This window comes from Mirounga angustirostris, unplaced genomic scaffold (assembly GCF_029215605.1).
Source record: "Mirounga angustirostris isolate CCGP_5_RB_7025 unplaced genomic scaffold, mMirAng1.0.hap1 SCAF_9, whole genome shotgun sequence".
NCBI lineage: Eukaryota > Metazoa > Chordata > Mammalia > Carnivora > Phocidae > Mirounga > Mirounga angustirostris.
In genome coordinates this window covers 29,641,641-29,666,474 of record NW_026991717.1, presented here as the reverse complement: position 1 = coordinate 29,666,474, position 24,834 = coordinate 29,641,641, and the positions used below count along the sequence as shown (strand labels likewise).

At 41.1% G+C, this 24,834-nt stretch overlaps 1 protein-coding gene across 3 annotated transcripts in view; it reads right to left on the bottom strand.

Annotated features, from left to right (window-relative positions):
• FBXO22 (F-box protein 22) overlaps window positions 1-24,240 on the bottom strand; it is a 28,090-nt gene extending 3,850 nt beyond the window's left edge. Inside the window, exons 1-5 of one of the 3 annotated variants that reach the window (XM_064570074.1) lie at window positions 24,089-24,240; window positions 23,452-23,590; window positions 18,940-19,030; window positions 17,936-18,031; window positions 13,472-13,636 (exon numbers count right to left, since the gene is read on the bottom strand). In XM_064570074.1, the coding sequence (XP_064426144.1) occupies window positions 13,472-13,636; window positions 17,936-18,031; window positions 18,940-19,030; window positions 23,452-23,590; window positions 24,089-24,225 (628 nt within the window). In that variant the 5' untranslated portion in view covers window positions 24,226-24,240. Of the gene's footprint in view, window positions 1-13,471; window positions 13,637-17,935; window positions 18,032-18,939; window positions 19,031-23,451; window positions 23,591-23,926 lie in introns of all 3 variants that reach the window. The other 2 variants (XM_064570073.1, XM_045899608.3) reach the window with 2 other exon arrangements.
• Window positions 24,241-24,834: the final 594 nt, after the last annotated feature.

Here is a 24,834-nt window from a genome sequence, read left to right as displayed (position 1 = left end):
AAACTGGAGTGATGCAACCATAAGGACTATCAATAATCACCAGAAGGTGGAAGAGATAAAGAAGAGATTCACCCTAGAGTCTCCAAAGGGGGTGCCGCCCTTTCAACACCTTGATTTCAGACTCTCGTACTGTGACAGGATACATTTCTGTTGCTTTAAGTCCCTAAGTTTGTGGTCATTTGTTACAGCAGCCTCAGGAAACTGATACATCATGAAAATACATATAGGCCCAATGCACCTTTTCCAAGAAAGGGGGTGGGAGTGAAGATGGATTTCAAACTCTTTCCAAAGCAAGAAAATGTTCAATTCTGTAGCATATGGACAAAAGGAGCTTCCATTAGGGGACGATATAGCCCAAAAGGAGACCTGCTATACTCCTGCACTCCCTCACAAACTCCCCAGCTTTCACCTGAGCCTCTGGGCACTTTAAGACTATCAATTTGAAATTTTCTGGCATTATCAAACTCGTAACTGGAAAGGAAAAAAAAAATCCAACACCTAACCCACACTCCTGTTTCCACTGAGTCAGCCACATGACTTCCATCTTGACAGACCTAAGGTGAAGGTCATCAGAAATCAGGCTCATGGGGCACCTTGGTGGCTCAGTTGTTAAGCATCTGCCTTTGGCTCAGGTCACGATCCCAGGGTCCTGGGATCGAGCCCTGCATCGGGCTCCCTGCTCAGCAGGAAGCCTGCTTCTCCCTCTCCCACTCCCCCTGCTTGTGTTCTTGCTCTACCTCTCTCTGTCATATAAATAAGTAAAATTAAAAAAAAAAAAAGAAATCAGGCTCATTAAGGAAATTGAGGTGTGGGGCAGGGGAATGACTAATTACTAACACCAAATAATGGCTTATCAAGGGACACTTCCACTGGTCCACTTTTAATTCTCTACACAATAAATCACTGATCTGGAGAATGAAAAGGATATTACTATACAAATCCAATACTTTCATGATACCATATACCCTAAACCAATACTAAAAGATCTTTTGTCCCCACAAAGACCAGAGCAGCACATTTGGAGAGAATGTTTTTTCTTTTCTAAAATGAATTTTCAGGGTTGGAAGAGGGCTGTGGGATCAATTGTCTAGTCTTACTTTACAAGGGCTCCTAATCCCAGAAAATGACCAGCCCAGGAGAGTAACATGGTAGGCTCTAGATTAAAACCCACACCTCCTCTCAGAGTTTTAGGTTTCAGAAACCTAAAGCTTCTAAAGCTCTACCTTCCCTACTGTTTTCTAAGTTCTAGACCCTCTTTTATAATTGTCTACTAAACATTCTCATCTGAGTATTTTAAAGGCACCGCCCTCATTTATTTAACAAACACACAGCCAGTACTTTGCACATCTTCCTCTATTGCTCTACAACTGAGGGAGGCATGGTGGGCTGGGGACTGTATTCTGCCACCACTGTGGCCTGGGAGTAAGCCCCCGCCACCCTCTTAAGGTCTGAGTTTTCTAGCCCTCTGCTCCCATATCTAAATGAAGCTGACCACAAGGGCAAGAAAGCATAAAAGATCATTGACACCGCCTTCCTGTCACTTAAGTTTTTTATGGGCTGGGTAGCTTCTAAAACAAAGCAGGTACCATCAGTTAGGTTTTAGCAACATTTTTCTCTGCTTTGCATCTGATCACTGCAAGTGCCTCCCTCAAGATTCTCTGTGAAATCTCCATATAATTTAAAAACTTAGTCCTTCGATAGAATCCCAGGAATTCAGCTGGATAGGGATCAAACCATTCCGAACACCTGCGAACTCAACAGGATATTGAAGAAAAGAATAGCAGCAACTCTCTGAACAGAAAAGCGACCACTTTCTGGAAGGTAGGACGTGCAGAGAAGTGAATCCAAGGCGATATTCGGGAGGATAGACAGCGGGGGAGGGGGCCTCCGTCCGCTGCTTCTGGCAAGTGATAGAGCCGCGGAACACAAAATCGCAACTTTTAGAAATCGGCTCAGCTGAGGGACGTCACTCCAGTGGCTAAGTGGGGGTGGAACCCTCGTGGGACAGTGTGGTCTCAGGACCCTCGGGGTCACAGAAAGACCGGGGGTGCCTGAGTGCAGCAGAGCTCCCAGGTATTGGAGCGGGGAAGCCGGCTGCAGAGACAGAGCCGAGGAGTGGGCTCTCAGCTCGGGGTTGCCATAAACCATGATCCACGGCACAGTCGGGCCACTGCTCCTCCAGCAGGGACCCAACAAGTGGCAGATCCGGGGAGACTCCCCTTCCTCCCCCAGGAGAAGTGGCACGGGAGTGCACTGCAGGGATCTGCTGGGTTTGGAGACTCCACACGGGGTCATGCGCCAGGGATAGAAACGCTGGGTCACAGGCTGGGTGAGCACAGAGTGCGGCCGGAGACCAGGGAGACAGGAGTGATTAACTGCTTTTCTCTGGGGGCTCACTGAGGAGCGGGGCCCCCAGTTCTCGGCTTCTCCGGGGCGGAGTTAATTTAAAAAAAATTTTTTTTTTAAAGAATTTTTCTTCTTTTTCAACCAACTTATCAGTTCCTTTTTTAAAATCTTTTTTAATTTTCATTTTTATAGTCATATTCTATCCCTTCATTGTATTTAACCTTATACACACACACACATATATATATAAGCTTTTCGTTCTTTAAAATTTTGGGATGCAGTTTCTTCTAACAGACCAAAATAGACCCAAAATCTAGTGTATAGCTCTGTTCTATTCACCAGCCTGATCATATTCTTTTTTTCCCTCTTTTTTCTTTTCCCCCTGGTTGCGGGTCTCACCTGGTTTCTTTAGTGTATATTTCATTTCTCTGGGGTCGTTGTTACCCTTTGAGCATTTTGTTCTCTCGTTCATCTATTCTACCCTCGACAAAATGACAAGATGGAAAAATTCACCTCAAAAAATAGAACAAGATGCAATACCGACTGCCAGGGACCTAATCAATATGGACATTAGTAAGATGCAGGAACTAGAGTTCAGAATAACGATTATAAAGATAGTAGCTGGGCTTGAAAAAAGCACAGAAGACACTAGAGAATCCCTTTCTGGAGAAATAAAAGAACTAAAATCTAACCAAGTCAAAATCAAACAGGCTGTTAATGAGATGCAATAAAAAATGGGAGGCTCTAACTGCTAGGATAAATGAGGCAGAAGAGAGAATTAGATATATAGAAAACCAAATGATGGAGAATCAAGAAGCTCAGAAAAAGAAAGATAAACAACTACCGGATCATGAGGGGAGAATTCAAGAGATAAATGATACCATGAAGCAAAACAATATTAGAATAATTGGGATCCCAGAAGAAGAAGAAAGAGAGAGAGGGGCCGAAGGTATACTGGAGCAAGTTACAGCAGAGAACGTCCCCAAATTGGGGAAGGAAACAGGCATCAAAATCCAGGAGGCACAGAGAACCCCTCTCAAAATTAGTAAAAATAGGTCAACACCCCGACATCTAATATAAAACGTACAAATCTCAGAGACAAAGAGAAAATCCTGAAAGCAGCTCGGGACAAGGTCTGTAACCTACAACAGTAGAAACATTAGATTGGCAGCACACCTATCCACAGAGACCTGGCAGGCCAGAAAGGACTGGCAGGATATATTCAGAGCACTAAATGAGCAAAATATGCAGCCAAGAATACTTTATCCAGCTAGGCTGTCACTGAAAATAGGAGAGATAGTGCTTCCAGGACAAACAGAAACTAAAAGATTGATCACCAAACCAGCCCCACAAGAAATACTAAAAGGGGTCCTTTAAGCAAAAGAGAGCCCAAAAGTAACACAGACCAGAAAGGAACACAGACAATATACAGTAACAGTCACCTTACAGGCAATACAATGGCACTATCTTTCAATAGTAACCCTGAATGTAAATGGGCTAAATGCCCCAATCAAAAGACCCACTGTATCAGACTGGATAAAAAAGCAAGACCCATCGATATGCTGTCTGCAAGAGACTCATTTTAGACCCAAAGACACACCCAGATTGAAAGTTGGAGGGTGGAAAACCATTTATCATGCTAATGGACATCAAAAGAAAGCTGGGGTGGCAATCCTTATATCAGACAAATTAGATTTTAAACCAAAGACTGTAATAAGAGACGAGGAAGGACACTGTATCATACTTAAAGGGTCTAGCCAACAAGATCTAGTAATTGCAAATATTTATGTCCTTAACATGGGAGCAGCCAATTATATAAACCAATTAATAACAAAATCAAAGAAACATATTGAAGATCATTGAAGCAAAAGATCAACAAGAAAATAAGGGCTTTCACTGACACACTGGACCAGATGGACTTCACAGATACATACAGAACATTCCATCCTAAAACAACAGAACACTCATTCTTCTAGAGTGCATACGGAACTTTCTCCAGAAGAGATCACATACTGGGTCACAACAGATACCAAAAGATAGAGATTATTCCCTGCATATTTTCAGAGTACAATGCTTTGAGACTGGAACTCAATCACAAGAGGAAAGTTGGGAAGAACTCAAAATACATGGAGGCTAAAGAGCATCCTACTAAAGAATGAATGGGTCAACTAGGAAATTAAAGAAAAATTTTAAAAATTCATGGAAACTAATGAAAATGAAAACACAACTGTTCAAAATCTTTGGGATGCAGCAAAGGCAGTCCTAGGAGGAAAGTATATAACAATACAAGCCTTTCTCAAGAAACAAGAAAGGCCTCAAATACACAACCTAACCCTACACCTAAAGGAGCTGGAGAAAGAACAGCAAATAAAGCCTAAACCCAGCAGGAGAAGGGAAATAATAAAGATCAGAGCAGAAATCAATGAAATAGAAACCAAAAGAACAGTAGAACAGATCAACAAAAGTAGGAGGTGGTTCATTGAAAGAATTAGTAAGATTGATAAACCCCTGGCCAGACTTATCAAAAAGAAAAGAGGACCCAAATAAATAAAATCATGAATGAAAGACGAGAGAGCACAACCAACACCAAAGAAATACAAGTTTAAGAACATATTATGAGCAACTATATGCCCACAAATTAGATAATCTAGAAGAAATGGATGCATTCCTGGACACTTATAAACTACCAAGAATGAACCAGGAAGAAACAGACAATCTGAACAGACCAATAACCACCAAGGAAATTGAAGGAGTAATCAAAACTCTCCCAACAAACAAGAGCCCAGGGCCAGATAGCTTCCCAAGGGAATTCTACCAGTTAAAGAAGAATTAGTACCTATTCTTCTGAAACTGTTCTAAAAAATAGAAATGGAAGGAAAGCTTCCAAACTCTTTTTATGAGGCCAGCATTACCTTGATCCCAAAACCAGACAAAGACCCCACCAAAAGGGAGAATTACAGACCAGTATCTTGATGATCACTGATGCCAAAATTCTCAACAAAATACTAGCCAATAGGATCCAACAGTACATTAAGAGGATTATTCCCCAAGACCAAGCGGGATTTATTCCTGGGGCTGCAAGGGTGGTTCAACATCCACAAATCAATGTGATACAATACATAAAAGAACAAGAACCATATGATCCTCTCAATAGATCAGAAAAAGCATTTGACAAACTACAGCATCCTCTCCTGATAAAAACTCTTCACAGTGTAGGGATAGAGGGTAGATACCTCAATATCTTAAAAGCCATCTATGAAAAACCCAGTGAATATCATTTTCAATGGGGAAGAACTGAGAGCTTTCCCCCTAAGGTCAGGAACGCGGCAGGGATGTCCACTATCACCACTGCTATTCAACATAGTATTGGAAGTCCTAGCCACAGCAATCAGACAACAAAAAGAAATCAAAGGCATCCAAATTGGCAAAGAAGAAGTCAAACTCTCACTCTTTGCAGATGATATGATACTTTATGTGGAAAACCCAAAAGACTCCACCCCAAAACTGCTAGAACTCCTACAGGAATTCAATCAAGTGGCAGGATATAAAATCAATGCACAGAAGTCAGTGGCATTCCTATACGCCAACAACAAGACAGAAGAAGAAAGAGAAATTAAGGAGTCGATCCCATTTACAATTGCACCCAAAACCATAAGATACCTAGGAATAAATCTAACCAAAGAGACAAAGGATCTTTACTCAGAAAACTATAAAATACTCATGAAAGAAATTGACGAAGACACAAAGAAATGGAAAAACGTTCCATGCTCATGGATTGGAAGAACAAATATTGTGAAGATGTCAATGCTACCTAGAGCAATCTACACATTTAATGCAATCCCCATCAAAATACCATCAACTTTTTTCAAAGAAATGGAACAAATAATCCTAAAATTTGTATGGAACCAGAAAAGACCTTGAATAGCCAGAGGAATGTTGAAAAAGAAAAGCAAAGCTGGTGGCATCACAATCCCTGACTTCCAGCTCTATTACAAAGCTGTCATCATCAAGACCGTATGGTACTGGCACAAAACAGGACCTAAAGATCAATGGAACAGAATGGAGACCCCAGAAATGGACCCTCAACTCTATGGTCAACTAATTTTCAACAAAGCAAGAAAGAATATCCAATGGAATAAAGACAATCTCCTCAACAAATGGTGTTGGGAAAATTGGACAGCCACATGCAGAAGAATGAAACTGGACCATTTCCTTACATCACACACAAAAGTAGACTCAAAATGGATGAAAGACCTCAAGGTGACACAGGAATCCATCAAAATCCTTGAGAACACAGGCAGCAACCTCTTTGACCTCGGCCGCAGCAACTTCTTCCTAGACACATCTTCAAAGGCAAGGGAAGCAAGGCCAAAATGAACTACTGCGACTTCAGCAAGACAAAAAGCTTTTGCACAAAGAAACAGTCAACAAAACCAAAAGACAACTGACAGAATGGGAGAAGATATTTGCAAATGAATCCTAGCTAACAATACAATGATTAAATCTTACATGCGGTACCTAAAATGTACAAATGAGTGGAAGATCTTTCCTGATGTCAATGTCTACAAATAAAACTGAAACCTAGAAAACCACTGGGCCCCAAGGGCACTCTTACAGGTTGAGCTTTGCCCAGGACAATGTCAGAAGGATGTGTTTGTAAAAGAGAAAGAGAATCACAGGTGTGAGGCAGTGTCTGATGTACCTCAAGCATTCTCCAGGGAGGAAAAAAAGCCCTGGCTCTTAAGCTCAAGCTCATTGAAAAGCAATCAGCAGTCCTGAAGCTGCCTTCTCCAGCTCTTCTGTCTTAAAAGGACGGGGGGCGGGGGGGGGGGGGGGGGCAGTGGCGGTCAGAGACTGCCAGGTACTGCTTTCATGCTTAGAGCCACTTTACTGAACAACTTGAAGCCTTCAGGAAAGAACTGCAGACCATCTTAAGGTGGGATTCCTCCCTTCATTACAATATGCTCTGCTGGGTAAGAAGTTCAAAGGTGCCCAGGGGGAGACAGAGGAGAAGTGAAGCGGCTGCAGCTGTAGACATTCCATCCTCCCTTCAACCCAAGCAGCTCTGCTCTGCTCGCTTTATTTTTATGTTGGTACCCAATGTAAGATTTTATTTAGATACGAACTGTTTCAAAGAAAAGTTAGGAAATTGCTGAACAACTTCCTCACTGAGGAGTCTCAGTAAAGTCTTTAACAAAAGCACAAGAGAGGACATCAGGGTACTGCTAACTAGGATTCAACAGGGAGCTACTCAGAGGGAAGCTATCAGCAGGAGGGAGGAGGGAAGGGACAAAAGCAAGGAAGATTATGTGTTCTGTTCTGCAGAGCCAGCAGTTCTCACCAAGGAGACACTGGGCCAGGTGTTCACCTTCGGTGAGCCAGTTTGCGCTGGATTGAGGCTGAGGACCTATGCAAGAGCCCCTGAGTTGTCCTGAAGTTAACTTTAGCTCACTGTAATACTAAGACCTCCTATGGGCAGAGTTTTCTGCCATTTTTTGAACATAGGATTTATGCACAGCATGCTGACATGCTAGGCATGGGCAACTGAACCAAAATGCCTAAAAATAACAGAATATGTGTAAGTTCCTCAATGTATATCAAGCTCCCCGCCCCCACCCACTAATACACTGAATAAAATCTTCCTGTACAGACTCCACAGGGAGCCAGTGCTTTGGGAGCTACTTTTAACAAATAACAAAAAGTTCCTTGCTGTCAACACTTCTTTGAGTTGTGTTTAACAGAATGCACCCCAACCAGTGAACCTCCTGAGCTCGGCTGCAGTGTTACATCACTCAGTCAACCCTGAACAAGCAATACAAACTGCTGAGCTTCCTTCCTCTCCTCTTTCTCCTCCCATTACTGAGCTGGTTTCTATTTGCTTCAATTACCATTAATTACCTGGTGATTCCCAAATTTATATCTTTAGTCCTGACTATTCTCTGAACTCCAGAACTATACATTCAACTGTCTAATCAGTGTCCCCATCTCAAATTCAACATGTCCAATCCAGTCTGTCTCCCTTCCCTCAGGAGATGCTACCATGCAACTGTGCTGGCCAGAAACCTGGGTGACATGGCGGCCACTTCCCTCACTCTCAAAACCCAACATTTTAATCAGTCACTACATCCTGTTGATTCCATCTCAAAACTCTGTCCTGAATCCATCTATGTCTCTTCACCTCCACCTGCCATCACCTCTTGCCTTAACCACTACAACAGCCTCCTGTTTTTCCTGTATCTGCTCTCATATTCCTCCAAATTGATGGCCACACTGCAGCCAGAGGGGTATTATAAAAAGACCTATCTGATTCTGTCACTCTTTTGTTTAGAATCCTGGCTTCCCACTGCCCTTAAATATGTAAAATCCTTACTATGTTTTATGGGCATGATGTGGCCCCAGCTTGCCTCTACAACTTCACCTCACATCACACTCCCCCACTCCTTGCTGTCCCCACTTCTCCAGACACACTAGGTTTCACAAAGGGGCATGTGAATCCATGGCATTTCAATCCTGAATGTGCATTACCAGGCCCTTTCTATTTCCTGTCCTTGATCTTAGGCTACCTTGCTCTATTTTTGTCAGCAATCTAGAAAGAAGGTAAAGACCACCTATAATACTCCTCCCTACTCCGCATCTGAGGGACCCTTCCCCATTCTAGTTCACTTCTTAGGGCCCTGTCCAAATGTCACTTTCCCACCACCCCACACTAGATTTTGAGTTCCATGGTTATATGTTTTCTAGCACCTCTGTGCTTTTACTTGGTACACATTTCACATCTGTGGTACTTTATTCAAAATTGGTCTGTTCTGCTAGACTTGAAGCTCCAGAAGGCAGGAACTTAACAATGTATTTCTAGAGTCCCACACATACAGTGACTGGCATGTGCCATGCATGCAAACAGTTTCTAAATGAACAAACAATGGCTTTTTCTGAAGCTTTGGTGAGGTGTTTCTACCCTTCTCACGAATTAAGTGCTGGCCCATGCATGTATTTTTTTTCATCCCAGAGATTTTTTTTTTTTTAAGATTTTATTTATTTATTTGAGACAGAGAGAGAACACGAGTGGGGAGAGAGGGGCAGAGGAAGAGGGAGAAGCAGACTCCCCACTGAGCAGGGAGCCCCACACAGGGTTCAATCTCAGGACCCCGGGATCATGACCTGAGCCGAAGGCAGATGCTTTACCAACTGAGCCACCCAGGCGCCCCCTGCCCGAGACTATTTTTAACAGACCTTAGAACACACAGACCTTAGAACAACCTTATGCCTTATTGTAAAAATGTGCCATTTTTGGTAAGTTCAAAAAGAATGAAATAAGCTGTGTGTATGATATTACATATACTATGATGCTGGGTCAGACTATGACATCCTCTACACACAAGGTCTAGAAGAACTAGAATTCTCAAATGCAAGGTCCCTGTCTTCAGAGGTACTGCCAATTTCATGCGTTTTTTTAACTGAGCCACTTCATTGCTTACTGTGGGCCTTCACAGATCTTCTAATCACTGTGGCCAAGCACTGTAAGGCAGGGAAAGACAAACTATAGCTCACGCACCAAATCTACCCGCCCCCACATTTTTGTAAATAAAGTTTTACTGGAACCCAGCCGTTTGTTTATGTATTGTCTATAGCTGCCTTTGCACTCCAATGGCAGAGCTGAACAGATGCACTGAGACTGTAAGGCTGGCAAAACCTAATTTACTATCTGGCCCTTTACAGAAAAAGTCTGCTGACCTCTGTGGGATACTACCATGAAGAGGGTGCTTTCCGATATTACAGAACACAGAAGAGTTGCCCCAAGTATTTGGTGTAGGAATGCAGGCCAGGACTCTATGGAGAAGGCACATCCCAGCATGGTTGTAGCCTCCAACCACTCACTCCCTGCCCACCTCAGATTCCTCCATCTTCTTGAGCACATAACAGACAATGATCCAGATTCAGAATACGGGAAATCTGGATGTCCACATATGTGAAGGATAGAGATTATCTGTGAAAGGATAGAGATTATCACCTCAATCTGAGCAAAGCTTCAATTTCAGAATACCATCAACAGGATGAAAATGATGCCTTGGAATAAACCAAAATTGTTGACATCAAACAGTTCCGGAAAGGATACCAATACGAACACTTCACAGAGCAGAATAAACATGGGCCTGCTTTTCACTTGTTTTTGTGATTCCTATGCTTAGCGCTATAATGCAAACAAGGTTTCACAAATCCAGTAACTATTTTATCATAAAATGGATGGTTTATTTTGCTCAAGATTTTGGCTCTTTCTTGTAAAATGACAAAACTAGGCTTCTAGCTTCAAGCAGCGCTATGATCAGGACTTTCATCACGATTCCCAAGGTGCTGTGGGACAGAGGAGAGAGTATGTGCCCAGGAGGTACCATCCTCACTTCTGAACAAAAGAGATAGCACAGAGAAGGTCTGGCAATATGACCTTCAGCAAGAGCACTGAATTAAAGGCCAAACAAGCCTGTGTAATGGAGTCTGATTTTTCCCAATCCTGCTCCTCCTGCCCCAGTGTTCTTGATTTCCGTTCTCTGTACCATCAGCACCCCACTCTCTTAAGTACAAAACTCAAAGTTATCAGTGAGTCACCCAGTCTCCCTTCTCTTTCATATCTAATCATCTGCTAATTTTCTCCAATCAATTTCCTGCTCTTCATGCTTTGGTGTTATTTCTTGCCTAGACCCTTGCAGGGGGCTCCTAACTAGTCTTTCTGCCTGCAGTATCTCCCCATTAGGGAGGGTCACATTTGCTACTAGGAGAACATTTCTGGTTAACAGTTGCCATTTACTGACAATACTCCCTAGCCTGGCCTCACTGTGCCCCATGTTTGTTTGCAAAAGTGAAATGTTTACTACTTCCCCTACATGCTCTCATTACCTGGCTCTGTGCCTAGGTTTCTGCTAATCATTTAGCCTATCCTATTACCACTCTTAACTTTCATGTTTCTCATCCTTCAAAGCCTTAAATGCTACTTGCTCCACGAAGCCTCCTCATTCTCCCTCCCGCTGGCAATCCTTACCGCAATCTATCCAGACCTCTCTTATAGAGGCACGCCTCATTTTCTCACTTGGATTATAATTACGTATGTATCTGTCACACCCTTCCTGGAACAGCACTGAAACAGAATCTGCATCCAATTAATTTTTCTAACCCTATGGGACCTTTCAATAAGCTGAATGAAATTAACATATATTTCTATATCATGAACCCAATGAACATACCCATCCTCTTGTCAGCATCAAACTGTATCTCTTCTTCCTTGTTCTAAATCTGCTGCTGGAATATTTTCCAAAATCTGTACTAAGCCGTCCTGGATACTCTTTGCAGACAGATTGCAAGGCTATATGCAAATGGCTCTCTCAAACCAACGACTCTGACCTCAACTCCCTCTTGAGTTTCAGACCCACAACTTTCTAACCACCAATCTAAGAGAGATCTGGTTTGCTGAGCACTATTAACTCAAGCCAGCCTTCCAAAAAGTCTCATTATAACATGACAAAGTCTCTGGTTTGGCTACACAGTCACATTCGCTCCTAAATTCTTTCTGCCTTTGTAGTTAACATTAGGTCAGTTAAGGCACAATCTGAAATTTTCCTTAGCGAATGTTTGGCATCCTTGATTTCAGGTCGCTTTATCAATACAGGTAACTCTGGTCCTCTCTTTATGTATCATGTAGTCTAAGAGCCTTTACTCTCTACTCTTGCAAGAGTTTAGTTTCCTCGCCGACAACACCCTGTGACAATTTCTCTACCTAGCAAAGCTGTCATGAGGATTAGAAATAGCATGTAACTCAGGACCCAGGTTACAATGCCTCAGTATTAATTATCATTGTCACCATCAGCCAAGACATGTGCATGTTCCTCTGGCATGATGCTTCTGAATGGGATGATAAGAATACCCAAGACCTTTGCTGCCCTTTCACTGAATGTCCTTTTCCTGAGCTCCCTCAAGTCTATTCCTCCACATATCACAAGGCTACACTGCAGATGGATCACTGTGACCCACTGCAAAGCCTCCCTAAGATACAGAGGCCAACATTAGCCTACCATCTACAGAGCAAGGTATCTTGCTAAGTGCTTTACATAAGTCATTTCATCTAATCCTTACAACTCTGTAAGTTAGTTATTTCCACTTTATAGATGGGAAACAGAGGCTTAGGAAAGTTAAGAAACTTGTCCTAAACTAGAAAGTTGGAAAGTAGCAGAACTAGGGCACCTATAAGCCTGCATTCGTATTAGCTAGAGTACCCTGCCTTACCCCACAGACTAGAGGTCGAAACTTCCCGTGCTTTACCTCTACCTGTATAAATCAAGTCAATATTTTTTATGCCAACAGATTTTTTTTTTAATGAGTTAATGCCAGTCAGTTCATTTGTAGAGGTAGACAAAAAGTCTTAACACGGTTCTGCTTGAGTAACTACTTTGTTGCTTACTGTATTAAATTAAGATTTCTCATTAGATCCTGGAAATTAAGCCAACCCTTCACCTCTTCAAAATCGCCTTTATTGACCTGTCTACTCTGACCAATCTTCCTCTGACACGTCTTAGTAAATCCTTGTCTGACAGACTTTGCTTTAACTTACAGCTTTTCAAAAACATATCAAGTTCACTATACTTATTCCCATCTTTCTAATTAGCTGACACAGAACCAACCTCTATCTTCTAAAAATTTTTTCACAATGCCTTTTATTACTGTAAAAAAAAATGCTTTAAAAAACTTTTCAGAAAACAAAAATAAGGCAAATGATTAAATATTCAATGAGAAAGAAGTGCTTCAAAATTCAGTATTAAATACAAATACATTTATTAGCAAGAGTATTTTTGGAAAATTTTTCATCTCTGGTTCTCTCAGGCTTTAACGTAAGTAAAATAATTTAAAAAGTAAATTAAAAGTTCTTTTTAAAATAAAAAAGTAAAAAAAAAATTGCTCAGCCCATCAAAAATAAGTAAATAAAAGTAAGTAAATCAATTTTACCAAGCAGTAGCCTCTGTGAATCACTAGTTTGAATTATCCACATCTCTAGTAACCTGTATACTTAATTTAGACTCTGTTAAAGGAACAAACAAAATCAATCAACAAATTGGGCAATTAATGGTAAATAACAGTGACTTACCTACTTCGGTGAGTTGATGTCTTTCTAGTGTTAAATTCTTTGGGTCCTTAATAAAATGAAAGGGTTGTATTTTTATTCCTTCAATTTGAGGGAATAATAGAGCAAAACCAGACTCTCCAATTTCTATTTCCTGAGGTCGATTGTTACCTGATCCCATTGGAGTCACTAGGAAAAAAGTTAAACAGTTTCATGAACAGATTTAATAAAAACTGAAGTTTCATTTGGTAACACTTCATTTGATATGTATCCAGCCCCACCTGGGTAACTGCAGTTTGCATAACTGAGATAATCAAGTTAAAAGCTGAGTAAAAGTTTGTCAGCTTTGAAATTTTAGGGGTAGTGTCATGATGTCTGCAATCGACTTTTAAACGGTTCAGAAAGAAATGTTTTTATAAACAGAAAAAGAAGCAACTGTTGCAAAAATTTTTAAACTGGTCAATCTCCAAAAGGAATATGGATGTTTACTATTCTATCATTCTTCAACTTTGAAGATTTGAAGTTTTTCCAAATAAGAAGCTGGGGGTAAAAAAATACATCACAGCAATTCTACTTTTAAAAAATTATCCTACAAGCTGAGGGTTGCTGGAGTGGTGGGGGAGGGAGGGATGGTGTGGCTGGATGACAGACACTGGGGAGGGTATGTGCTATGGTGAGCACTGTGAATTGTGCAAGACTGTTGAATCACAGACCTGTACCTCTGAAACAAATAATACATTATATGTTAAAAAAAAAAAAAATAGTGGGAAGGGAAAAATAAGGGAAAAATAGTAGGAAGGGAAAAATAAGGGAAAAAAAGTAGGAAGGGGAAAAATAGTAGGAAGGGAAAAATAAGGGAAAAATAAGGGGAAAAAAAGAGGGGGGGACAAACCATGAGAGACTATGGACTCTGAAAAACAAACTGAGGGTTCTAGAGGGGAGGGGGGTGGGGGGATGGGTTAGCCCAGTGAGGGGTATTAAGGAGGGCACATATTGAATGGAGCACTGGGTGTTATACGCAAACAATGACTCATGGAACACTACATCAAAAACTAATGATGTAATGTATGGTGATTAACATAACATAATAAAGTAAAATTTTAAAAAAATTATCTTAAAAATACTGACAAATGTATAAAGTATGTGTGTGTGTGATATATATGCACACAGTACCTTTATCACCAAATTAAAAAAAAAAGAAATGAACAGGCTGATTCTAAAATATATGTGGAAATGGGAAGAACCTAGATAGCCAAAACAATTTTTAAAAGGAGCATCGAAACCTACACTAATCAATCTTTAAAAAGAATATCAGGACCTACAGTAATATGGCCTTGGCTTAAGGATAAACAAATATATCAATGGAACAGAATTAAATCCAGAAACAGACCTACCAAACATGCAATTATTTTTAACAAAGGTGCCAAGGCGATTAGAGGAAAGAAAAATCTTCAACAAAGAGTGATGAAATAAGTGGATAACATATGAAAAAACAAACAAAAAACCTTAAACCTCTACCTTATGCCATACACAATAATTAATTCAAGTTAGGTCACAGAACTAAATAGAAGAGCTAAAACCACATAAGAGAGTATCTTTGTGACTTTGAGATAGGCAAAGATTTCTTGGAGAGGACATAAAAAACATTCACCAGAAAAGAAGAAAAATAAATAAACTGGATTTCACCAAAATAAAAGTTCACTGGTCATCAAAGACACTGTTGAGAGAAAGAAAACCAGCAACAGACTGGGAGAAAATATTTACAACACCTATACTTGTAAAGGTCTTGAATTAGAATACATAAACAACTTCAACTCAAACATAAAAACAATCCAATAAAAAAAAATCACTAGAAGACTTGGATACTTCACAAAAACAGATATACAAATAGCCAACATCGGAAAAGATACTCAACATAACTACACTCATTGGAGTAATTCAAATTAAAACCACCACAAGAAGCCCCCTTATACCCACTACAATGGTTAAAATGAAAAGACTCATTTGAAGACACTAAGTGTTAGTGAGGATATGTAGCAATGAGCAACTGAAACCCTCATTCATTGCTGGTGAGTATAAAACGGAACAACTCTGGAAAACAGTTTGGCAGTTTCTTACAAAGTTAAACATAAACCAACCCCAAGACCCATCTCTTCCAAGAACAAACCCAGGTCCACAAGAAGACTTACATAAAAATGTTCACAACACGGGGCGCCCGGGTAGCTCAGTCTGTTACAAACAATCGACTCTTGATTCAGCTCAGGGTCCTGGGATCTAGCCCCGTGGGCTCCCTGCTCAGTGGGGAGTCTGCTTCTCTCTCTGTCCCTCCCCCTGGCTCTTGCTTGCACTCTCTCTCTCTCTCTCTCAATAAATAAAATCTTAAAAAAAAAAATGTTCACAACAGCATCATTCAAAATAGCCAGGAATGTGAATCAATCCAAATCTCCATCAAAGATAGAGTGGAAAAACAGTCTATTTATATAACAGAATAATACCGAATAATTTTTAAATGAATTACTGATACACAAGGTAACATAATTTCAAAAATATGTTGTTAAAAATATTTATACGGAGTAAAAACTTAGCCAAAACATAAAAAGAGTATATACTGTATGGTTCCATTTATATGACATTCAACAATAGGCAAACTAATGTATGGCTGCAGAAATCAGAACTGGGGTTTCCTTTGCAGGCAGAGATCAACAGGAAAAGGACATGAAGGAACTTCCTGAGGTGATGGAAATATTCTCTATCTTGACTGGCGTGTAGGTTACATAAGGGTATACATTTGTCAAAACTCATTAAATTGTACACTTAAGATTGTGCAAGTCACTGGAAGTAAAGTTCACCTTAAAAGAAAGATAATGACCTCTGTACATATAAGAATGAACGAATTTTCTCAAACCTTAAGTTTTTTGAACCTAAAGAATGGAGATGGGCCAATAGCCAATGGCTGTTTTAGAAACAATCACTACACTGTGGCCTAAGAAAAAGGAATCCAACCAACCGTCTTGGTGGAAGTTTTGTTGGGACATGCGTGGAACTGGCTCAAAGAAAGTACCCAGCTGCAGGGCAATCAAAACCAGTAAGCGTGTCCAAGAAAACACAAGCGGGAATGGGACTGGCACCTACTCCTGACACCAAGATCATAAGGGAACTTGGAACAGACAAAATTAAAATTCCTTCAGAGTAAGGCAAGCACAAAAGGAAGGCTTAAGGTAGACCCCCCACCCTCACAATAGGGTCCTCCCCAAGTCCACCCTCCCTCCTCTGCCTCCAACCCCCAGCTGAAATTTTAGAAAGGAGAAATGTGAATAGGCTTTGAAAAAGCCAAAGGGGGTGAGGTAGTGAGGCCTAAGAAAATGATGAAGCTACTATTCTATATAAGCATTTGCTAACAACCAGTAATGGCAAAACCTAGATGACTCATTTAAGGAAAATTCAAAAGTTAAAAGAAAACCATGGTTACTGTTATCATTTTTTTTAATCCAATGAGAAATGAAATGTGTAGTGAGAGGCAGATGTAATAGTATGGGGTGGGGAGCTGATAATGGGAGAGATGAAATAGTCCCCATCAACCAGGTATTTACCCTTATTCATTTGTAAACACTTGAAATCCTTTGTACTTCACCGTATAAGACTCTTATTTCAGATCAAAAGTCTCTCAGTGAAGATTAAAAATGCCAATTATGGAGTACTACTGAGTGGAACAAAGAAAATCCTAATAGCTAACATTTACTCTGATTCCTGCACATCTCTACTCTGACTACTTTTCATGTGTGAACTCATTTCATCTTCATAACCTTCCCAAGAGGGATTATCAATCATCTCTATTTCATATATGGAGAAACTAAAGCCCTCTGAAGTTAGGTAACTTGCCCAAAGTCATACAGAGAGATACTAAGTACAGCTGGGATTCTAATCCTGGCACCTGACCCACTGCACCATGACTGCCTCAATAGAGTATCTCTCCCCTATGAGCTATAGAAAAGAACCAACAATAATAAAAACCAGTAAAAATCACCAGCAGCAAACTTGGGAAGGAGTATAATTTCACACTATAAACTTCAAACCATGGTCTCCAAGCAGAGAAACAGAAATTTCCTAAGAAGGTCTACTGTAGCTCCTAACCCCTGCCCGCCAGAAACGAGGATACTGAACTGACTAACGTGAGAATGCTCACTTAATGCTTTCTAATTTGGAGAGAGGGAGAATGTGAGCTTTTCCTCTCTTATGAATGGCTCCCCTGGAAAGACATGCATCACATTTGGTTTATATAGACAGCCCTGAGACTGGGAATACTAACCACAATAACCTAAAGAACACTAATAGAAGTCAAATATAATACCATGGTAAATACGACTAACTTTATGGCATTTTGAATGGCCAAAAATATAAATGTGTTTTTAAGCTACAAGTAATTCACCCATCTACGGGACCCCACATTACTGCAAGGCAGGAAATCATCAAATTGGTATTTTCTCTCACCTACAATTCCTGGGGTCACAATCCCAAGGACTTGGCATTGTTTTGGGAATAGCTTCTCAAGGGCAAATGCTGCTTCCATAGTAGTTCTTTTCCTTGCTGTAATAATACAGTAGCAAAATTATTACATGTTATTCATTTTAGGTCAAATCTGATTGTATGGGGGGGAAAAGCAAACACTGAATAAAGTTTAAGTCATTTACACCAGAGTGCTTAAGAAAGTCAATGGGGCCCCTGGGTGGCTCAGTCAGTTAACATCTGACTCCTAATATCAGTTTAGGTCTGGATCTCAGGGTTGTGAGTTCAAGCCCCGTGTGGAGCTTACTTCAAAAAAAAAAGGCTTAAAAACTTTGATGAAAACATTTTCCCATTTGGGGCCTGTTTTATATTTTAAATTCTAAATCTGACCCTTAGCATCACCAATTTGCCTTTCTTGCTTGGTTCATATACTGTTTTTGCCCCAGTGATGTTAAATTTAGCAGCAGCAGCAAAATTTTAACTTGCTGTTGTTATCTCTCTGTTTAGGTGATAGTAGAGCATGACTTTTTCATTGCATAAGCAACAGTCACCTGGATTCAGATTAGACAGTGATAACCCAGGTCTAGCTCTGGGCCTCAGTGTGCTCAGCTTGGGACACTTGGTCTACTTCTTCTCTTAGCAGAGTCAAAAACAAGGCACAGTATAACTTCCGTGTCCCTAAATGGGTCCCCATCACACAATAGAAGGCTTCAATAGCCAAAGAAATGCCTGGAGTATTAAAGTAGTTCAAAATGAGAAAGACATCTTTCTAAAGAATTTGTTTTAACTGTACTACTGCAAGGTTTAGAAATCAATCTTTGAAGCAGAAAGGGCCCCTCAAGTTTCAAAGACAATATATTCATGCATGCTATAATAGGGAGAAGGCCCAGAGCCTCAGAAAGTCAGTAACTCTCAAGACTAGGACAATATTTAATTCCAGAGGTACATAAGGAACAAAAAACCCACAAACCTTTTCTTTTGATATTTACCTCTCTTGTGGCCACGACACTCTTCCAGATTAATGAAAGTTTCGGAGTCAGCCATGTAAAGAACTGTCTGTGGTAAGATGTGAACATTCTGCTAAGAAAAACAAAAACGGAATTAGATCACATGAATCCATGAGTGCTCTCATGGTCCCTTAAAGTTCTGCCCTGGTCCAAACTGCTGTCGGCGTACCCTCCCTTTTTAGGTCAATGTTAGCTTTCTGAGTCCAACCACTTCCCATTCATTTTTCACTCATGCTCTTACCTTTTCAGGTCATTCATTTGAGCATCTATTATTTCTTCAAGTCAAACCCATTCCAGCCTGATTCAAAAGTTCATTTTCATAATTTAAACTCTTAAACCAAAACATTAAATGCCAGCAAAAGGTGCTACTTGCTTTATTTGAATAGGCACCACAATCACAGAAAAACCTCAGCAACAAAGGGAAGGCATACAAACTCTATCACTCCTCTTTTCATTGCCCACCAAATGAAATAGGCCAGGCCTTCATTTCCACCTTACCAACTAGCTCCCTCCAGGGACCTTTTTGCTTACTTTAATCCAGACACACACGCTGCTGTACAGATTCTCCTACAGCTCTCTTCATTTTGTACTTAAGACTGTTTCCCCCAAGAGACCCCTTAAAGTGCCACCTCCCCTACAAAACCTTTTCTGAGACACCTGCAGTACCCTGGACCTCATATGTGACATACCTTACATCCCAGTCATTTGTACTTGTGCCTCACGAGCTGGGCTTATTCAGACTCCTGTTTTCCACTAAATGTCACATTACAGACAAGTGGCAACATGGCTGAATGAAACACAAGGATGAACATATTTTTTTCCTAAGCTGGTTATTTTCAAATATTTTTACTGTCAGAATGGAATGAAGTACTCACATATAGTAAAGCCTCAACGTGGATTAAATGGAAAAAAAAAAAGTTCATCCACTGTAATTTGGGGGAATGTCAAGATGTTTCAGAGTAGATTCCATATAGACAAACTCAAAAAAGATACTGAGACAGAATGATGACCCTGTGGTGGCTCCAGGGCTGATAACTTATGGATATAGTTCTCATGGCCCACACAGCATTTCGAAGAAAATAATTTGGTTACCAATTATTTCAAATTCCACAAAATAGTTACAGAAAATGTGGACTTCCAGATTCTTTTCAAAAACTAGACATTCTAACACCACTTCAACTGCATTCCTCTTGATGGGGGCTAAATGCAGGCAAGTACTCCCTGGTATGCCATGGCTTTACTGCTCCCTATGTTACCCTAAACCAACTTAGTCATCTGCCTAACTTTGGAGTCATTGAGTTTGTGATATCTGGTATAGGGAGTAATAAGATAAAAAGTCTAGTCCTGAGGTTTTATAATTCTCTCTTTCCTAGTACCCAATGAAAAGCAATTGCTGAGTCTTCCTTCCTAATTCTCATCAGAAGCAGTGACAATGACAGTCCTCAATAGGAAATGTTCTTAAAGCACAATGTGAGACAACTAAAACCTCATTCCATCATTCAAAGAAGTTCCCAATTTCATAAAATTTTTAGTGGACTTTAAAATCTTTCTAATAAAAAAGTTAAACCACCTTTCTTTACAGTTATAATAGTCTCATGTCCATTAGGTAATTTGGCAAGCACAAAAAAACCAGCATGATTTGTACAAGGTATTTCCATGTTTTTGTCTAACCACATTAGCGTTTACTAGAATAAATTTCTTTAAGGGCGTTACTATCTGAATTTTAATAATGACACTGATAATAGAGAATAATTTCATTTATTGAAAACATCATTATCCCTGGTACTGCAGGTAATATATTATATGCATTACCTTTCCAAGATTTAAACCTTAGAACAACTCTTAAAGGGTATGAGGAAAATTCTTATTGTCTTTTCATTTTATGGAGATAGAACCTGAAGCTCAGAGAGATTAGGTAACTTTTTCAGAGACTGGCAGCTAATATGCACCAAAAATGAGTTCCTATCTAAATCTGTGTGGCTATAACAGCCATTTTATTGTACAAACTTTTAAAGCTATATAAAAATAATACCTGCCGTGGTAAAAATTTGAAGGGAAAAAAAAAAAAACCACAGAAAATAATTTAAAACGTTAAAAAAAAATCATGCAATTCTACCCTGAAAGGAAACTTTTGCTAACATTTTAGCTTATTTCTTTTCTGTTCTTCCTTTTTTGTTTTCAGTAACTCAGATTATAGTAAATATAATTTCATAATCTGCCTTCTTCACTTATGACATGAACATTTTTTTCTTGTCACTAATGTATCTTGCAGTTCATCATTAAGTGACTTTATTTCTAAATATTAGGTTATTTTCAATTTCCCTTATAATAAATGATGCTGCAAAGAACATCTTTATGGAAGTCTGTCTGCATTTCGAATTTCTCCAAATGACAACTTCTAGACTAGACTGGGAAGGATTTGAGCCAAAATGCAAAGAAGAAAGTTTTCTGCAAGCCTGCCTTTGGATACTGTCCACTTCGGGTCTGACTCCTAGAACCCAAACAGAGTAAGGAGAAAATAAGGGGGAAACACAAGATTGGTCAGTTATGGGGCATTTGTCTAATACCTACATATTAAGAGTGATGAGAGTCAGGTTTCTCACTCTCCAAAAGGTAGGTACAAATATGACCTAAGAGAAAAGAAAACTGGAAAGAATCCTGTGTTGGACTGGAATTGGATGTACTTGTGCAAACTCATGAATTTCCATATATATAAAAATATAGTTGTAAAGGTGTGTATGTATGGATGTGTGTGTTGTGTGTGTATATGCATATGTACACACAACACACACACATACACATATATTCCTTGGCTCTGTTCCACTGGGCTCCAGAGCAGCAAACCCTTTAACAGCAATGAGCTGTCCAGATCTTGGCTTTTAAATACCATGAAATACCATTCTCCACTAAAAGGAACCAGAGCTCTTTAAAGAAATGGCTGATTCCAGGATTAAAGCAGACAAAAGATGAGCTTAGAACATCTTGTGCCAGTAAGCAAGGAGGTGCTCAAAGGTGATGGACTCATCTCTAAAAGACCGTGAAACCAGCTGAAGGGGCTCCTGATTGCCAAACTGGGGACAATTCGGATATCAAAATAAATACTGATAGATTATATTCCATTGAATAAAATAAGAGACTAAGAGAGTCTGCACAGAAATAAATGAAAAAAACTGAAACAGAATATTTACATAGTTTCAAAGTCTCTCCTCACAAAATACTAATTACAGTGGAAAAGAGTAATTTTACAGGAGTGACATCTGGCACACACCACCTTAATTAAATTATCAAAGGTACTAACACCAGTAATGGGACAGAAATGGAAATCACATACTACCTGATAGGATGAAACTAGAAGAGCACAGCATCACTTCTGTGATATTCCTGCCAAAGATATATAATCTGAATCTAAGAAACTGTGTTCTACAAAGTAACTGGCCTGTAATTTACATACTTGTCAAAGTTGTGAAAGCCAAGCAAAGCTTGAGAAACTGCTCCACGTCAAAAATTAAAGAAATGACAGGGGTGCCTGGGTGGTTCAGTCGGTTAAGCCTAGAACTCTTGATTTCGTCTAAGGTCATGATCTCAGGGTTGTGAGATGGGAGCCCAATGTCCAGCTCTGCACTCAGCGCGGAGTTTGTTTGTCCCTCTCCCCTGGCTTGCTCGCTCTCTCTCAAATAAATAAATAAAGTCTTTAAAAAAAAATTTTTTAAATGACCAAAACCAACCCAAGAGTCTAATCTGAATTATTTTGTTATGAGGAACATGGGGGACATATGGGACAACTGGCAACGTCTGAAAGGATTCTGAGGAATGGATAACAGAAATGTATCAATAAGAATTTCCTGACTGATGATTGCATTGTGATGATGTAGAATAGTCTTGTGTGTAATGCGCACTAAAGTATAAGGAAGCGAAAGAACATGAGATTGATAATTTACTCTCAAAGAGCTCTGTCCCACTGGCAAACGAGATACCACAGCCTTACAGTCACCTGTGCTCAAGAAGGCTGCCCCTTTGATTCCACAGTTCAAGTCATTACCTCCCCAGGTTTTGCCCATCTTTTGAAATTGGGGGACCAGAGATACAAAACAAAAGAGTACAGGACCAGCGGCTGAAATATTTGGGTTTAAGTATTGGTTCTTGGCTTTTTAATGTGACGCTAAAGCAAAAAGAAACCCAGCTGCCTTCCCTGCCAAACAGTGACAACAATATCTGCTTCAAAGGAAGCAGGTAAAGGGGAGGTCCTCCACAACGTTATTATAATAGTAAAAATCTGTATACACAAAATGCCCAACATCTGAAGAACGGTCAAATAAATCATGGCACATCCTTACGTGTGTTTATAAAACCTTTTCGTGTCACGAGAAAATGTTCCGTAATTTAGAAAGAATAGGATCACACACAAAATAAAGATTAAAAAGAAAAAGATTGAGTTCGCAAAGGCTGACCCAACAACCCCGCAAAGAACTGTGCACCACACGCCTTCTTACTTGCCTCAAGCTCCTCTGCTACCACGCGCACCAAGCAATGCTCCTCCAGGTGGCCAGCATCCGCCAATCCCGCGGAGATCCAGGTCACACTCCGATGCGTCCGCAACACTCGACGAACACACTCCCTCCATAAGCGGCACACGCTGGGGGCGCAAACCACAAAGGGTTGTGAAGGGACGTTCATTCCCCTCTCCAGCAGGAGATTCCTGCGGGATCAAAAGCCCCAGAGCGGGAGGTGTCGGGGCGCAGATTCGGAGGGAGAACCGGGGGGCGGAGAAAACCTTAGGGCGCACCTCGCCCCTGGGGGAAGAGTCCCCGAGACAGGCACAGGGGTACGGTAGGCGGATGGGGGCATCACCTCGGGGGAGGAGAAGGGAGCCGGGGGCAGCCGTGGGTACCGATGGTGTCTGCCCGCCCCGCCAGCCAGGGCAAGCCCGAGGCATGTCCCGAAGTAAGCTTCCCGCCTCCTCTCTCCTCACCCTGCTACCCGCAGCAACGCCTTGGCGGGCAGGAAGGTGAGGACACGCTCCACCACCTCCGCTAGGTTACCCAACACAAAGGTGCTCTGTGGGTCCGCGGAGGAGCCTCGGCGATCACCACCACCATGATCACCACAGCCACCCACCACCTCCATTCCTCACCAACCCCGCCGAGCAAGCACTACGGCTACTCGGAAGGCACTGGTGAGGCCGGCACCAGACCTCCCAGCCAGCGCGCACTGAGCAGGCGCGCGCGCCACTTCCGGTCGGTTGGGGGCGACTGGGCGGCTGAGACCCATCCACGTGACTCCAGGCCCAGCGGTTTCCTGCGTCTGTCTCGCGGAGGGCCGGCTGGCGCTGGGAGGTGGTGGGCTTGCGTCCGTTGATCCTTCCGGTACTTTCTAGGCCTCCTGGGGGCATAGATCCTCCTGTGCGTCTCGCTGTACTTGCCGCGCTGTATTCCTTTTTATTTATTATTTATTTGACAGAGACACAGCGAGAGCAGGAACACAAGCAGGGGGAGTGGGAGAGGGAGAAGCAGGCCTCCCGCGGAGCAGGGAGCCGGATGAGGGGCTCGATCCCACGACCCTGAGATCACGACCTGAGCGGAAGGCAGATGCTTAAGGACTGAGCCACCCAGGCGCCCCAGCAGCGCTGTATTCCTTGTCGGGACACATCTTTCTCAGATTCTTGAATTCTAGGAGACCCAGTAGTATTTGTCCGTCCTTGCCTGATTTTTGAACGGGCAGTATCTGCTTTAAAAATAGCTAGGCTAAGTGTGTGAAGATGACCACCTATATTCGACACCTAGTGAATGTAGTTAACTCAAGGTAGCCCTCACGCCCTGTGTGAAACGACATAGCACCTACCACTGCTGTGAAAACTTGCACCAAACTGCACTAGTTCTT